The 17505-nt window shown below is 38.3% G+C and overlaps 1 protein-coding gene across 2 annotated transcripts in view; it reads left to right on the forward strand.

The window, feature by feature from the left end:
• ctnna2 (catenin (cadherin-associated protein), alpha 2) overlaps positions 1-17505 on the forward strand; it is a 341963-nt gene that overhangs the window by 251825 nt on the left and 72633 nt on the right. For both annotated transcript variants that reach the window (XM_026171091.1, XM_026171090.1), the window contains one exon: positions 11485-11637. In XM_026171091.1, coding sequence (XP_026026876.1) covers positions 11485-11637 — 153 coding nt within the window. The remainder of the gene's footprint in view (positions 1-11484; positions 11638-17505) is intronic.

Raw genomic sequence — 17505 nt, forward strand, 5'->3', positions numbered from 1 at the left:
ACAGATTTCTTTCATTTACTACAGCAGCTTTTCTTTATCATATAGAAAAACTGAGACACTCTTTTTTCTTATTTTACGATATCTCGGGGAATAAATGAGCAGTTAAACTTCTTGACACCGACAGGAAGGAGAATTTCACAGATGAAAATGGGCCTGAATGTGAATTTTTTTCGCTGAGTTTCCTCTCTGAGTCCTCAGGACATTACAACAGAACTCACTCCAGCGGTTACACGTTTACGGTGCACAACCTGATAAATACTGAATAAAACTGACGAGCAAGCTCATGGTCTAGCTCCCCACCTGACACTTTGCCCTTGGGGTTTAGAAAATGTGGACTCTTAAACTGCTGACAACTGCTTGGTCATAGCTGGAGTCCAGGCTTTCAGCACCTGCCTCAATCCTTGAGATTCACAGGGAGCAGAGTGCAAATGGTCATTAATCTAACAATAATAGCTGAATTGGAAGCTGTCTGGACATGCCCAGGAAGATGACTTTGAACATGATCAAATTTTAATCTGTTTATATTTTTTATAATTTATTGGTAAGAAAAAAAAGCATTTGAGCGGACATCTTGAACAACGTAGGAGCTTTGTTCATACACAACAGAAATAGCAAAAACAATATTAGATAACAAATAATTACTGGCATTACCAGAAACCAGAAACTTCCTCACTCAGCATTAATCATGAAGCATCTCCACAAGTACGTTTCATCTTCTGCAAACACAATAAGACAATCAGTATCACTCAGTGAACTGCGTGTTGAGACTATACATCCACTAATGCAGACCTTCCTAAAGTGTGGGGCCCGCCCCCTAGGGGGGGCGCAGAGCCATTGCAGGGGGGGCGCGGTATGAAAATGGGGGGAAAAAAATGCTTAGACACTGCTAGCATGGGGCGCCCACACAAACGCAAAGCAGGAGATGAGATGAGATAGCCTTTATTTATCAGTTGCAGGTCTTTTGCCCACAACCGAGATGACAGACCTTGCCGACCGTACATACAATACACAAACATCACATTGGGGAGACAGGTCAGGCTAGGTAGCGAGGAAAAAAAACATCGAAATGTGTAACACAAAAGGATAATACAGGAATGCACAGATATCAACACACCATAGCACAATAAACACAGACAAGCAACATGGGAAAGTGTTCCAGTGTGTACATCTGATCTGGGACCGCTGCAATCTTCGACTGCGCCTCCAGCTGACCCGATGTCCACATCATGGGGGAGGTAAGCGTTGGAGGTGGCGTTGGATCCGGGGTAGGGAATGTGATGCGTCAGTGAGTGCATATGCATGTGTGTGCATGTCCATAGTTCAGCTGAGACAGTGTCCTTCATCCTGCCAGGCTAGGTAAACAGTCTTCCAGCCAACCCAGGTGGCCTTGCATGGAATGGGAAGGAACAGACTCAACACAGTCGTTATCAGGGTGTTTTGTTCGGCTCCAGCCTTGAGCCCACAGCTGGCGCCGAAGGGGTAGCCGGATTATGATGGTAATTTTTCTTTTGCAACAACTCATGAGAATTTCAAAGCTGTTCTTTAACACTCCGACACTGGTCTCTCAATCTCAAGATGAAGCATCGCTGAATATGTTTCCAAACCAACTTCATTCTAAGCCAAAGACTAGAAAATATGGTGAAGCATATCTGCACTTTGGTTTCACCTGCACAAGTGCCAAGGTAGGTCTCCCCTGCAGAATTGGTTTTCTGGGCTGTTCAAATCACGGACAAACATAGGTGCAAAAATTTTTCTTGTAAAACAAAAGGGGGCCTAGCAAAAAAAAGCTTGGGAACCACTGCACTAATGTAACTGAAACATGTAACATGTACACACAGCGACAATGACGTTGGAACAGTTCCACTGAATCTAATCAAATTTATTTTCTGTCACTCTGGGCTCAACTGTCGTCATGCTGCAGGCTGATCATCGCGTCTGGTCGCACAGTAGATGTTACAGGCAGAAGACATTTGTTTTAAATAAAAGCAGGAATAGTCTCAAAGAATCTAATATATATAGAGAGAAAGAGTGAATCATGTGACAAAGAAAGTACACCCTCTGTCAATTCTAAATTGTAATGCGTGAAGACATGATGAATCATGTGGCACTTAGCAGGTCTCAAACTTAGGTAAAGATGGCCTCAAATTAACAACAACACATGTCATACTAAACATGTCATTATTTCTTTTTAGCAAAACTTAGGCCAAAATGCAGAAACACTGTGTGAAAAATTAAGCACACCCTTACTTCTTCCATAGGAATTAAGAAGGTAAGTAGCAGCCAGGAGCTACTAATAAAATTTATTTGATTAATGAATCATCAGCAAGTGTGACCGCCTCTATAAAAGCAGACGTTTTGGAAGTTTGCAGCCCTGGAGCATCGAGGTGTGTGTTAACACCGTGCCAAGGAGGAAAGACATCATCAGTGATTGTAGGAGAAGCAATTGTTGCTGCCCATCAATTTGGGAAAGATTGTCAGGCCATTTCCAAACAATTTGAAGTCCGCCATTCTATAGTGAGCACAATTATTAACAACTAGACACCATAGACCACTTTCAGTCTACCCAGGAGTGGACATCCTGGCAAATTTACTCCAAGGTCAGACTGTGCAATCCTCAAACACACAAAAACATGCTAAACTCAGGAGCTTTTTTTAGACTCTGCTGTCCTTAGTGTGTTAAATGCTTATGTTCATGACAGTATTATTAAAAAAAAAAGATTTAACTTTTAACTAGACTTCTTTTGGATAGATGAGAGCAAAAATGTTTAGCAATGGTGGATGAAAAACAAATAGCATATCATCACGAGTGCCTCATACCAACTGTCAGTCATGATGGTGGAGAGGTGACAAATTAGGCTTGGTGATCATGAACGTCACTGTATCCGGTCTTTAAGTCTGAAGTCATTAGCCATGTCTGGGCCCAAACTTCGCTGCAGGTCCCTAAGTCAAATGATCAGTGCAGCATTACTGAGAGTTGAAAAACTGTCTAAATTCTTTTATCTGTAATAAAATAATCATTGTGGCTGCTCTACCAGTTGTAGCAATTAAGTTTAACATCCAGGCATCCATGAAAATGGAATTTATGACATTTATTAACAGAGTTAGAAGTTAGCAGGGAGTTAGCTCGCTAGCTTCCATCTATATATAATATACCATGTTCTGACTGAGGGATTTATGAAACAAATTAAAACATACAGCTCTGCTATCACTTCCAACATAAATGAAGACAGGAAAGTAAACAGCAGTGAAGTTTGTAGGGTTACTGAAGTTGAGCTAGCTGGTATATAATGATGTGATACGTGATCACTAGCGAAACAGCTATGTTAGCATAATATAAACAGTAAAGCTGGAGGATAAACGCTAACGAACGGAGGACTTTTTTCCACTCGATAAAAGTTAATGTGAGGGTTCCCAATGGTTAGGGGCAAATGCAATCGCATGGCAGGATGCTGTAAACGGACCAAACGTCAGTCAGGAGAACTACCGAGATAATCTATCCACAGTATGAGGTTAGTCATTAATATACTGCTGCATGGGCTGGCCTGTAGATACATCGTAAGGGTTAAAAACTGAGCTTTAAAATGATTAGCGGTAATAAAAACCGAGAGAAGCAGACAGTGATCACTGACTGTTCAGATTAAACAGAACAAGATGCAAAGCATTAAAACATAAACATATTAAAAACACAACAGCCTTATAAATGCAGACTACTTTGGGCCCGGACGCAGGATTCATCACGTCATCACTTAAAGACCGGATACCAAAGAATTCTAGAGTCAAATGTGAGGTTAGACAGCTAAAAAAGTTATCCGAAATTGTGACATGAAACAGGATAATGATCCCAAACACAGCAGCAAATCTATAACAAGATGGCTGGAAAAAAAGAACTGAGGTGTTGAAGTGACGCAGTCCAGACTTCAATCCCACTGAAATGAAGCGGCAGGACCTTAAGAGAGCTGTGCATAAATGAATGCCCATAAATGTCAATGACCTGAAGTAGTGTTGTAAAGAAGGCTGATCCACAATTCACAAGTCATATCGAAAACAATTATTTCATTGCTGCTAAAGGAGGTTCTAGAGCAGCGGTCCCCAATCTATTTTGCGCCATGGACCGGTTTATGCCTGACAATATTTTCACGGACCGGCTTTTAAGGAGTCGCGGATAAATACAACAAAATAAAACTAGTACCGGTACAGAAAAAAATAAGATTTATTCATAACACACGTGAGAAGACCCAGGAAAACTGAGTTAACGATAAAAACGATAACAAAATAACGCTAAAAACCAATAAAACCCCTGAAAACCATACATTTCACACCCGAGCCTCAACTCTCGCGGCCCGGTACCAAATGACTCACGGACCAGTACCGGTGTCCGTGAGACCGCTGTTCTAGAGGATAATGAATCATAGAGTGTACTTAGTTTTTTCAAATTTTGGCATTTGTGTTTGTTAAATATATAATAGTCTTAATATGTCCTGTGTCATTGTTCATCTCAAATGGCATTTACCTAATCATGAGACCTGCTAAGTACCTCATGCTTTTGCTTTTTTGCTTTTGTTGTTATTTTTTTTTAATGTCCAGATATATAAAACCTTAGTTTACTTATTTACCATTTTACTGTGTATATTATTATTTACACCATGCAGATGCAGTCCTAGCTGCAGGTTAAATGTAACCTTTTTTTGTCGCTAAAATGAAGTTTGTTTATATAGAAGTCTGCGGGAAAACAGCTTGCTTCTTGATCCATGATCTCAATAAACAGTGGTCATAAACGTAGGCTAAAGGCATGTTAAATACAAGATGCTCACCTTTAAATTATGGTCCCCATTAGAATCAAAAAAGAGGAAAAAGCATGGTACTTTCAAATGGACCTATCTAGTGTATGGTTGTGCAATGTCCCTCCCCCTTTTTTCCTTTGCTCTTCAAAACACTACTATGGTAATAGTTCATGTTTAACATCAAGACTTTGACCAGTAATCTCAGTGCATTAAGCCCATCCCTTATACACAGTATATGGATTTAGTAGAAATTCTAGATTTAAAAAGCCGCTGTTTTGAACATGGAGCCAGTGCACTTCCCTCCAGCACCATCCAGCAGAAAGACAAACTTAGCAGTTAGCTAGCTGTTAAACATTTAGCACCCAGAAATATGTCTTAATATTATTAAAGAAAAGGTTTGGAGCTTAAAAGAAAGCATGTAATGGGGTTGTTCCTCCAGTTAACCAGAAGCTTCAGTCCACATAAATGCCAGTTTTCTTCCTATTTAACTGTTTACAAGAAAGTGCTTCATAACAATTTATTACCTCAGTAGTGTTCAGGAATTGTCAGACCCCCAAAGTTATTAAAAAACATGCTGCTTATTTCTGGCGATCAGCAGCCACTATATTGAGAGTAAATGCTGAGCACACAATGGGCTTGGAAATTTGGGGAGCGCTACAATGACAAATCAGTGTTTATTCTGAGGTTCCTTGTTTTCAACACTGGATTCCCTGGACGAGTGTTTTATTTTGCAAGATATACTAAGACTCTGGGATTAGGTATCATATGTGTTTGTCTACAGGCTATTGACGCCCTCTCAGTCACTCTCTCACCGTTTCATCTCCGCACTCTCCTCTCACTCATCATCTTTCAATGCTGCCTGATAGGTATCATATATGAGGGCTATTATTTAATTTTTGATTTGCTCGGGCTGTTTTCCCTCAGCCATTACTCTAGCCGCTTAAGCTGTGATTGCTCTTGACATTTTAATAAGAAACTTTCCTGTGCTGACCCTAAGGTACCCACCACTATGTGTTCCGAATCACAAGTGAAATGTAACAGAAACTAAAGTGCAAAAGTAAACATTCAAAAATCCACCACGGTGTTCTCTTCCAGATTCAAACCCATATGGAAAAGATATATATAAATCTTATAAAGCTTGTATCTGTCTTGTGTGAAACTTGTATGAAAAGCATATAAGAGTGAAAACAGATATAAGATCCCTTGAAAAATTACATAATGAAACTTGTATGTTTTGGATACTTACTAAAACAATGTATGAAAGTAATGAGAAAGTGGCCACTTTCATGAGTAATCACATATAAGTTTTTACTATTTCTTTTCCATATGGGAATCCACGATTCCCACTGTAAACAAGTCAAGTTACTAGAGTCTCTCATGCATGTGTGTGCAATCCTTTGTTTTCCAGTGATACACTGATGATAGTGAATGTTTGCAAAAATTTCCCTCAGGATCAGTTTTTTTTTTTTTGTGACAGAACAGATGCCTAATCCCACAAACTGCAGATTCCTCACAACAGAGCAGATGCAACAAATGATTGCTCATCTTATTTTTGAGGATCACCCTCTTATCATTGAACAAAGTTATGACAAGATTTATTAATCATTTAAATGTTTGTTCTTTTTTATTCTTTATGTTAACCACTTCATTGTCAGTTGGGATTTGAATGTATTTTTGGATTAAACGACTGTGCTGAATAAGTAGCATGGTGCAGGAATAATGTAACAATAATTAAAAACCACTGACAGGTGAAGTGAATACCATTGATCATCCTCATGTTATAGGTCCACAAAAAAACAGAAAAAAACATATTAAAATCCAGTTGTAATCACATTTTATTACAGCTAGATGATTTTTTCATTAATGACATGGATGATTTTTCAAATGCCTCTTCAGTTCTGCTCGACAACCAATGTAACAGTGACATTGGGTCATCTATCTACATTTGTTGGTGTGCTAGTTTTCAAAAAAACATGCTTTGCATACATATGACCATTAATGGTAATCTTTATGTATCTCTATCTAACTTTTGGAATGTATTTATTTATTTAACCTTTTAAAAATGGTTTTAAAAATAGTTACGTTGTGATATTTTTGTTATATTTAAGGTGTTTTTTGTGCATAGTGGCTTTTTTTTTTTTATTACCCTTAAGCTAAAAAAAGGGTGATGGGTGTTTGTCATGACCCGGCTGGGCTGACAGCCAACATGGACACCTAAGTTTGTGAATGCGATAACTCAAGAACGACGTGACGTAGCAGCTTCAAATTGATACCATAGGTATATCTACTAGGAGGCTGAGAGGTATCACTGGAGGCCTCCAGTATTTTTATATCTGGTTATGCTGAGTTATTAGTTTACTTTACTGTTCCTGAACCTTTCAACATGTGGAGTTTGTTTGATCATGAAAAAGATGGCCCTACATTAAATCTAATGCTGCACGGTTACTAGCTAGTTCCCCAACAGTCAATGTTCGTTTACATGTTCATTTAAAAGCCAGTATTACATTTAGCTATTAGTATGATAGTTTATAAAAGCATATAAAAAGCTTAGTAAACTAGTTAGAAAGATAAAACTAACAGAAACAGAGTTGCTACAGTTGTTTGCATGCTTGTTGGAGTAAACATACAATCCCAATTGCAAATGCCATTTGATCAGCCTCCACTTGTCTTGGTAGGCTCATTACAAGATTTTGGTATTTGAGTGCAAGAATGTTCTCCTGTTGAGGATCAGAAGTATTTGTGAGGTCAGATACTGTGGCAGTAAAGCCAGAATCACCATTGAATTTCTAATTCATCCCAGAGCTGTGCAGTCAGGCTGTATCTCTCTGTGTGCTGTCTGCTTTTTCACTCATTTTCAGTCAGTGCAATACCATTTTCAAGGGAATGTTTGTCTTGTTGGGGTTTTTTTTGGATTTTTGGTTTTGTTTTTTTTCCTTAAGCCACTTAACACTGATCTATGGATCATTCAAGCATATAAATGGCACCGAACACAATGGATGAACCAGTGTTGTATCATAACACACAACTTAGCAAAGAAACTATTTTAAATAGTTTTTTAGGCACTTTGTTTATATGAGCTGATGCAAAAACACAGAACATGTTCTGCTTTTTTTTAATGAATGTATGATGAATATAACACAGTTTGACAGGCATAAAATAGTGTTTCTCCCAAAGATCTATTACCAGAAACCAAACCTCACAATTATATCACGATATTTAAAGGAACTCTTCGGGAACTTTACAGCCATGCTGTCACATGATAAAATAGGTTGTTGCAACTTTTGTCAAGCTTTTTAAACAGCTGCTTAAAGCACTCCTTTTCCACCATGTAACCATCCACTGCTTGCTCTTGCTGTCCTCACAAATGCTCACAAAAACCTGATATTTTTTATTTTAAATTTACATATTTCCTTGTTTTAGCAATTAATAGGATACATGAATGTTTTTCTACTGCCTGTAGGTGGCAGTACTGCATTTAGAAGTGGTTAACCTATCTCCATTAAACAAACAAAAAACCTGTTAACAGCTGCCAGCGTGTCTGAACAGTGACATTTACTTTTTACTACACAAACAAAAGAAGAAACTTAAAGACTAAAAGGTTACAACAACTGTTAAGTGGTTCTGAAAAATTCAATGAAATCTCTGCCAGAAATAGCTAGCATGTAATTTGGGAGTGCAGCGCAATGGACAGCCTTTAAAAAAACAAAAAAGGCTGAACATCCCACCACACAGGTTAGTTTTATAAGAAATGAACTATTAGCATTAAAAATGAGCCCAAATCAATTACCTTTAACTTTTCCGTATACTTCTTTGTCTTTGACATGACAGCAGTCTCACAACCTTTTCATTTTTCTGAGCAGTCTACATTCTTACAGCCAGCAGCACAGCGCTCTATAAAAATAAATAAATAAATAAATGCATAGCTATGAATGGTACTCAGAATTTAATACTCATCTCACTTCTCAGGAAATACAAATACTTTCATAGCTAGAACTGCACTGCTTGATAGGTGAGACAAATGGCTCCCCCACTAACTTGTAATGGGCAAAGCCTCTTTTTTTTAGCTTTTGAAATTCTAGATCTATTTTCTTTAAGTGTAAGTGAAATACAGACAGGCTGTTAGAGGAGAGACAGTGGGGGTGGAGTATGGAGGGAGGTGAGATCTGAAAAATTGAAGATGGATTTCAGAGGGAGTGGTGTGTGGGCATCAGAATGCTGATGGTGCAGGAGAGCGTGCAACTTGGGAAATCTCTAGTCTGTATCGTTTCTCCACTTAAACATTAGGATCAGTTTCACTGTTAGGCTTTCATGAGTGTCCTAATGCCTCACGCACTTTTAGGTTCATGCATGTCATGCATGTGTATTTATACAATTAACTAATGATTGATCATCATCAACAACAAACTACTCATAACAACTGCGAAGACATTTTACTATGCAGTTGCATTTCAGTAAATGACATCATCTCTAAGATTATTGTTATAACCTTCACATTTAAAATGAAAAGGGTCTGTTTTTTTTTTTTAAATTTATTTGTTTTGTTTTAATATAGAATTCAAATTAAACTGTGTTTGGCAAACAAAAGAGAATACCATAAGGAGGTTTCTGTTAACAATAATGCTCAACAGAAATCATTTCACTGAGCAATACCAAGATACTTGAACACAGAGAGAATTATTTTACATTGCTGGCTTTAATGCACAAGTGACATTCATCAGAACGGAAATGACTGAAAGCACATAATTGATGGGAAATGCTTTTCTTTTTCTTTATACTGTTTTGCACTTACAACTCATTTTAATCTTAAGAATTTATAACACAGTCTAAGTCTTATCTGTCTCAAGAAGATAAAAAGTAGATCCAATCACTTTTTTGTTTTTTGGGTTTTTTGTAAGCATATTTGCCTCTGTAAGGCATCTTTCCCAATGGCTTATGGTATTACATTGTGCTGTTATCTGCTCTGGAGTCTGTTCTAATTGTTCAAAATTTTATTTAGCTAATCTAAATGAAATAAATATGATGGAGATACAACACATATGAAAACATACATGTTATATGAACATGCTGCATTCAAAACCTGTATGATCAGTATGGACTTATAGCACAGTGGTTGTAAGGTAATTATTTTTCCACATGCAAAATGCAGGTCACCTTTTATATCCTGAAGTAAGAAGTAAGATAAGACCTCCAGACAACTCTGATCTTTGCATGTATCCACCACGACTTTCCCCTGTGCTGTACTATCACTAGGACAGTGTGAAGATGGTTCTGGCAGTGCAAGATTTGTATCTGGACTGTTTCCTCACCTTTGCACAAGGTGACAGGATAGCAAGGTTACAGAATAGCACTGATGCCGGTCTCATCTCTACAGGAAGAATAAGATGCAATATTCCCCATTCAGAAATGGCAAAGTTTATCAGCCTTTGAGAAAAGCATCATGTTATGGTATTGTGTTGCATCTCAGATGCATTGCTTCACATCAGTGAGCTGCAAGTATATAGTTCTGGAGGAAAAAACAGTGAGAGCACTCCTTTATCCAGAAACCTTTACATGCTTACAGTGAGTGTGGGCTTCAGGGCAGTTACAGACCTGTCCTCACCACTAAACTGTCCAAATCTAGTGTGTTACTGAAGGTAGTGGTGATGGATTATCTGCCCTCCAGAATTCTCAATTATTCTCCTCCCCTCTGTGGACTGGCAATTAAGTTTGTTATTGCCGCAGGTGATTTAAGTGCGACTGACAGACTAACATATGATTTTTTTATTTTTTTTTTTGTAGGCTAAATGATTTTTTCTTGTCACTCTGTGCTGTTAGTCTTCTCTTCCCTTCTGTGTAGTAGTCAACATTTGTTATTTAGGAATATATAAATGACCTAAAAACCAGTTTCATCTTAAAGTTGTTATAATACAATCAGAAATACGAAACAGTACATTATTATTTTAATTTATATAAACTTTAACTATGTTTGATACCATTTTTAATTTCTCATGCCACTGTTTTCTCCTCTTCTGTCCTTCTAATTCGTTTTTGTGAAAACACATCACAACGGTGGTAATTCAACCCACTGGAATTTTAAAGTTGCATTACATATAAGCAGTATTTATTAAAGGTAAATAATTAGAGCATTAGTGTAGTAATTAATTAGTAACAGAGGCTTTGCAAATGAAAGGAGCCTGAAAACAAATATTTGCACATCCGGGAATCTACTTTCTTTTCCTCTGATGTCGTTCTTGTCTGTCTTTGCTTTGGCCTCATGTGGATATCTCCCTCTTTGTGTAAGATAAAGGACCTGTCTATAGTGGTTTCTATACTGTTTCCTCTGGCATCTCATCAGATATCACAGTGAGCAGGATCAGGATCCATTTACTGTCTTATAAAACAACCGGTCCCTTGCCAGTTTGGTACAAAATGATTCCATAAACAAAGTCACAATGTCTGCCCCAGTAAAAGGCCTTATGGGAGCAATGACACCTTATGAGCAATTTACGCTCCTGGCCTGGAGTTTTTTTGGGTTTTTTTTAGCTCCACTCTTCTTGTTTTCTCCTCCCTCTGTCCTTTCATCTAATTATGTTACTACATTATATTCATTACAATTCTAAGTGATATGTAATCACTGCCAAATGTAATAGAGTGAAGTCATCTGTAATATTATTAATAATATGACCTCTTTTCTGTGTCTTGTCTCTCTCCCTCTGCAATCTAGTTGAGGAAGGCAGTGATGGACCACATCTCAGACTCTTTCCTAGAAACCAACGTCCCTCTGCTGGTGCTTATTGAAGCAGCTAAGAGTGGAAACGAGAAGGAGGTCAAGGAGTACGCCCAGGTGTTCCGTGAGCACGCCAACAAGCTGGTGGAGGTCAGTCATGAATTAAACACGGGGGCACAATCACACACGTACACATGCTCACTGATTCTCTTACTTTATATTAAATGACGCGTAGCAAGAAAAAAATATAGAAAGTTTATAACTTTACATTTTACATTTAAATGAAAGAGTGAGCAGGCAAACTGCAACTGAACATGTAATAATTAAAAAAATGTAGAGGTGGGGTTTTTTTTACCTTTTCATTTCCCTAGAAATAAACTGCTGGACTGAAAAGAATATTCTGTGTATTAAATGCACTAACAGAAGCAAGTGTGCATGTTCATGTGCACTTGACAATTAGCCATTGTCTCTTTGGCTTTGTTGGCCGAGTAGTCTTAGCTGCATGGAGACGGTATGAAGAGGTTTGACTCTTGCTTAAAGAAGTATTAGGTTAAAAAAATCCTTTTTACTGCCTGACTGCATCCTAATTTGAGGCGTTCAATTATGCTAAGTCATAGACAGTGAATGGCATGCTGACCATAGGTCTTCACAGTGGCCTGTCTGAACTGCTACCAAAATTTTAAGGCTGCATTGAGGAAGTTATAGTCCATCTCTCTTTCTCTTCTACTGACTAAGTCTCCAAGGCCAATCAAAACCTCAAAAACCAGATTACTGTGAACTGCTTCTAACCTTTTGGGGAATAAGTCCAAGTAGTTTAGTCATATGCATCTGATTCCTTTTACTGCTGAACAGCCATTTGCCTCCCTTCATCTCTACATAGAAAGCATAGTGGAAGCAACACACTCACACACATTCTAAACCCAATACACTGTCGCCATGCATGTAGCCTAACAAAATATGCTTGAGGTTGAAGCTATATGCCAATAGCACATATGGTACACGAGCCATTATGGCAGTGATAAAGACAGTGTTACTGACAAACATTTAAGGATAACATCATGTCAGACATGCTTCTGTGTAGTTTCTGTAACGTAATAAAGCCAAGCTGTATCTTGTGCCTTATCCATGTGAATGAATGGATGCTCTCCTTTGAGGGTGCCTAAAGTTCCTGGTTTAAAAAAACCCCAACCTGTGACCTGGGAACTCGGTATGGGGTATGTTTTTTGGTGTAATTTTGGTGGTCTCACCATACGGAGGTTATTTGTGGGGGTCTTGAGGGGGTAAAAGTGTTCCAATAGCTAGGAATCTGGTATTGGGGGTTTCTTGGGCAGGCGTTTTGGATGACGAGGTGCCCTATAGGGATCTATTCCAGTCCATTTTAAACGGACTGTCCAAATACTAGGCAGCACGGTGGCATGGTGGAGCACTGTTGCTGCACAGCAAGAAGGTCCTGAGTTCAATTCCACCATCAGGCCGGGGTCTTTCTGTGAGGAGTTTGCATGTTCTCCCCGTGTTTGCATGGGTTCCCTCCGGGTACTCCGGCTTCCTCCCACCGTCCAAAGACATCCAATTAGTGAGGATAGTTTAATTGATCAATCTAAGTCGCCCATAGGTGTGAATGTGGGAGTGAATGTGAGCGTGAATGGTTGTCTGTCTCTGTGTGTTGGCCCTGCGACAGACTGGCGACCTGTCCAGGGTGTACCCTGCCTCTCGCCCTATGACAGCTGGGATATGCTCCAGAGCCCCCCGCGACCCTGAAAAGGACAAGTGGAAGCGAATGGATGGACGGATGGATGGATATCCAAATACTAATTCATCAGTAATTTCCCAGGATCACTGTAAAGACGAATGGAATATCACAAAATATCCATGAGAAATAGTGAGAAAGCTTAAAAATGTGGAAGAATATGTGTTGTGTTTCACTTGAAGTTGGTTTTAGGACATTCCATATTGCTTTTATGAGGTTTTCGTTTATTGCCCATCCACTCAACGGCAGGAAGATAGCAGATGGAGTCCTGTGATAAATGTCTGTGCCCTTTGATGGGAGTTGCCTTTTGTTCTCATGGTCCATTCAGGGGAGCCTTTAGAACCTTTAGAGCCTTTATGTGGGCCTCTCGTAAAATACTGTCACTTAAAACAGCACTCTAGCTTTCGTTGACTTCAGCTGAGCGAGTGAGTGATTTGTGTGCCCTTTTGGTTTCCCCCAGCTGTTTGTTGATGAGAGGAGTCCTGACTGATGCTACACTCAAAATCTGTGCTTTGCATACAGCAATCTTAAAGCTTTCTGTAGCCCTGGGACATTTCAGGCAGATGAATTCTGTTCTCCTTATAAAGGAAAAAGGAAGAAACGTTGCCTTGTGTTTATATGCAGTTGTTTGTATGCATTGAGTTGGCTGTAAACTGCAGTCAAACCTGAGGGTAGTTTATCAGCTGTACATTGGTTTGTTGCAAGTTGTTTGTGGCTTGTTGCAAGTGGTTGTTAGCAGGTACAAAACCCAGATCAGCTGTGTGTGCAAATTATGTTATCGATCAAAATGAAAAATATTTATGACAAAGTTGTTTCTAGCTGCGAACACATAATGTCCACATTGTAATGGTCTTGGACGTTAAAATTGTATAACAGTATCCTGACTGTTGCTGTCTGGTTGTTTCAGGTCACTTATTCTCTTTTAACGGTTTCACAATATGCTTCTAATGGAGCTAGTTCTACACAAACTTTTTTTTGGTATAAAGATGATATTTTCCAATGAAGACTGATTGAGAAAAGATATTTTCATGCCCCAGAGCTCTGTAGGGTTAAATTGGTTCATCAAATGCAACCTGCAGCGCAGCACAAGCATCTAAATTTCCGTTCATGAGATAATGAGGTGCTATGTCAATAAAGTTCTCTTACAGTGCTCAAGCCATGATTGTATGCCTACATTTATGGTTTCCTTTGAGTGATTGGAATTAGTTATTATTGTGGCAGAACACTGACTCGGCTGTCATGCAGTTAAGTTTTTTAAGCAAACTTATTAAAGGAGCTTATAGAATAGTGATCAGCTCATTTGAGCATTTTTCCTTCATCAGATTTAATACTAAGGAAGCATTAAATTTGATGTTTGAATGATAAATTGATTTGATTCTTAGATAAGTGTCATGCTGCAGTTAGAGAAACATTATTTTAAGTATTCCAATTAAAACTTCAAAACATAATGTACAACACATATTAGCAGCTTTGTAAGTGCATGTTTCATCTGAGAAAAGTGAACCACTATGTAGCTCATATGGAAAAGTAATGTACTCACGTGTATCTCACTGACCACTCAAAGTTGTTTAGACTACAAGTCACATTTAATCATGCATGTGCATTCATCCAGCTTTGTATTCTACAAGTTTTAAGCACTTTATCTACATCAATCCAAGCCTAATTTTTTTCGAATCACTATTTTACTTAACATGCATGTCTTTGGTATGTGTTAAGAACCCAGAAACCTTGCTGTAAGGCAGCAATTTTAAACCAATACACCAACCTGAAAAGTATTTCCTGTTTTATCGTTCTTTTCTCTTTGTTCTTCCTTTTTCTCTTCACTTCGTCCTCACCCTAATTAGTGTAGGCAGATGGTCACCTTTCTGCAGCCTCACTCTGCGAGAGGTTTCTCCTTATTAAAAGTCGACATTTTCTTTCTCCACATTGTGACCAATTGCTTTTTTTCCTTTGTTTTCTTCTTCTTAGTATTGTCAGGTCTTTACTTTGCAGGATAAAGTACCCTATAAGTACTGTTAAAGACTGTTTGTTGCAAAGAAAAGGTAATATCATATCACAAATCCCAATACATACCAAATTAAAAAGTACCATATGGATATTACAAGTTTAGAGTGTGCAATGAGCAGCTCTGCGCCTTTGTCAGGGTAAGCACGTAAATTACTTGTCCATACTAGCTAATACACTCACGGCTGTCCTATATAGCAGGCAATATCATTGTCTTTCCTGTCATCATCATTATTCGTGCTATCGTAGACATAGTCATCATAGCCACCATTGCAATCCTCTAATATATTATGGTAATTAACATTCTGATGAATGTCACTGCAGTCATCTCCCTGATGTCAGGGAGGAGCTGTCTTAAGCCATTAGAACAGAGTTTAGACACGATCAGAATCAAAGTAAAGTCAAATCAAAGTGCCTCTTTTCATGTCTGCTTGGTTTCCATTTAATTCTGCCCCATTTGGCTCCACAGTATACAATGTGTGTCTTTTCTTTCACCATTGTTCTTTTGTCACTTCGGTGATGAGCAAAGTTTACCCTGAGGACTCCCTTAATCACATCATATTCATTACACCAGCTTGACCACTAACAGGAAGTAAATAAACTTTAAGCTGAGGATGTGATTGCCTTAAAGGACTGTAATGACAATGGACCTGCCATAGCCAAGCAAAGATTGTCTGTAACTTCCAGAATTGATACTCTCAGTTGTATCAATTTGGTCACGTTTCCTTTTCCTGTTTTTTGTATGGGATACATGCACAGAGAAATACAGCGATAGCTCCTTTTCAAGTCAGAGAGATAAATTTCTGGGTATCTGTGTATCACTATTCTATTAGCACAGATTGTGCTAATTAATTCCCATGACTATCCTTAATGAGGACCTAATACTAACCCATCATCAGTCCAAACAGATGCATCAGGGGTAACAGAATAACAAACTTTGACTCCACTTACACAGAAGCTTCTAAGATAAAAGAAATGAAATGTGCAAAAGAAAAAAATATTGTACTATAATATGTCCACTCTCAGGATTTCATGCATACATGCATTACATAAACATTCAGTATATCCTTATATATATTTAAGGCATAACTTTTACATAACCTGTTGTTGAATCACAAATTTACTGTAGTGCAACTATAGTCTAGATATTTTTCCAAGTTGCTTGTTCAGTTCTGGCTGTTATCATTGGAGCTATTTAAATGTTTAGATAGCAATAAACTATTTCAACATGGGGGGGTGGTTAAATATAAATTCATGCAAAAAAAGCCTTTCAGTATGAACGATAGATCTCTTTTGATCTTTACTTCTAACCGCTCTTTCCTGACTAACTGTATTTGTCTTGCTGTAATTGTTTGTTTTCTACTTTCTACTAAGTACATATGTACAGCTTCATTTGGACCTTTTCTATTACATCTGCAGACCGAGCTCACCACTGCCCACATGGATGTGCTCTTGTTAATTTAAACACAAGATGAATATCCAATCTTTTAAAGTTACCGTAGTTCCTTTTTATTACCACTGCAGTGAGATTCTATACGTGCCAGCAATTCTTGGACATCTAAAGGACGTTACGCTCCATCACTATTCTAATGTCAGAATCAGATTTTCCTCTGACCTTGACTCCATCTTGGAGCAGTTCTGTTCAGCAGCCGTGGCATTATGAAGGACACTTCTACATATGCTTTATCTCTGAAATACCTCTGCAGTGCTTTCAGAACCATGCTTGGTAAACACACAAATCCACATGATGTCTGATGCATGATTAGGTTGCTTGGCTACTATCAACCTCTTTGCGAGCTTTATAGATTTTTGTCTTTTTAAATGTTGTTTGATGAGATTTAAAAAGTCTATTTATTTGTCACAGATTGTGCAACAGCTTAATCCCTTGAGTTAAATATGCAATAATTACTCACAGCAAATGTAATATTTCCTGTTTAAGAATTTGGTGTGTTGTTGTCTGCGAGCTGTGGAGCTTTCTCCATACGTGGCTGCAACTTTTGCTGGTCAGTTAATCTTCATCAGTTCATTAGCTTTTCTTACTTTTGATTTACAGCAGCAACCTTACTTTGGACATGGAGTGAATAAAGGGGATAGTCATACCCTCTGTGATTACGCATAATCAATACAAAATTGAATGTAACAAATACTGAACTGGCCTTCGGGGCTCAACGACATGAGACAGACTGCAGCACTAAACATTCTTCTGAGGTCACCGCATTAAGCACTTTACTGGACGGTTAACTGGGAAGTGGATGGATCACTGTTGG

Source organism: Astatotilapia calliptera, chromosome 6, assembly GCF_900246225.1.
Source record: "Astatotilapia calliptera chromosome 6, fAstCal1.2, whole genome shotgun sequence".
In the NCBI taxonomy this organism is placed as follows: domain Eukaryota; kingdom Metazoa; phylum Chordata; class Actinopteri; order Cichliformes; family Cichlidae; genus Astatotilapia; species Astatotilapia calliptera.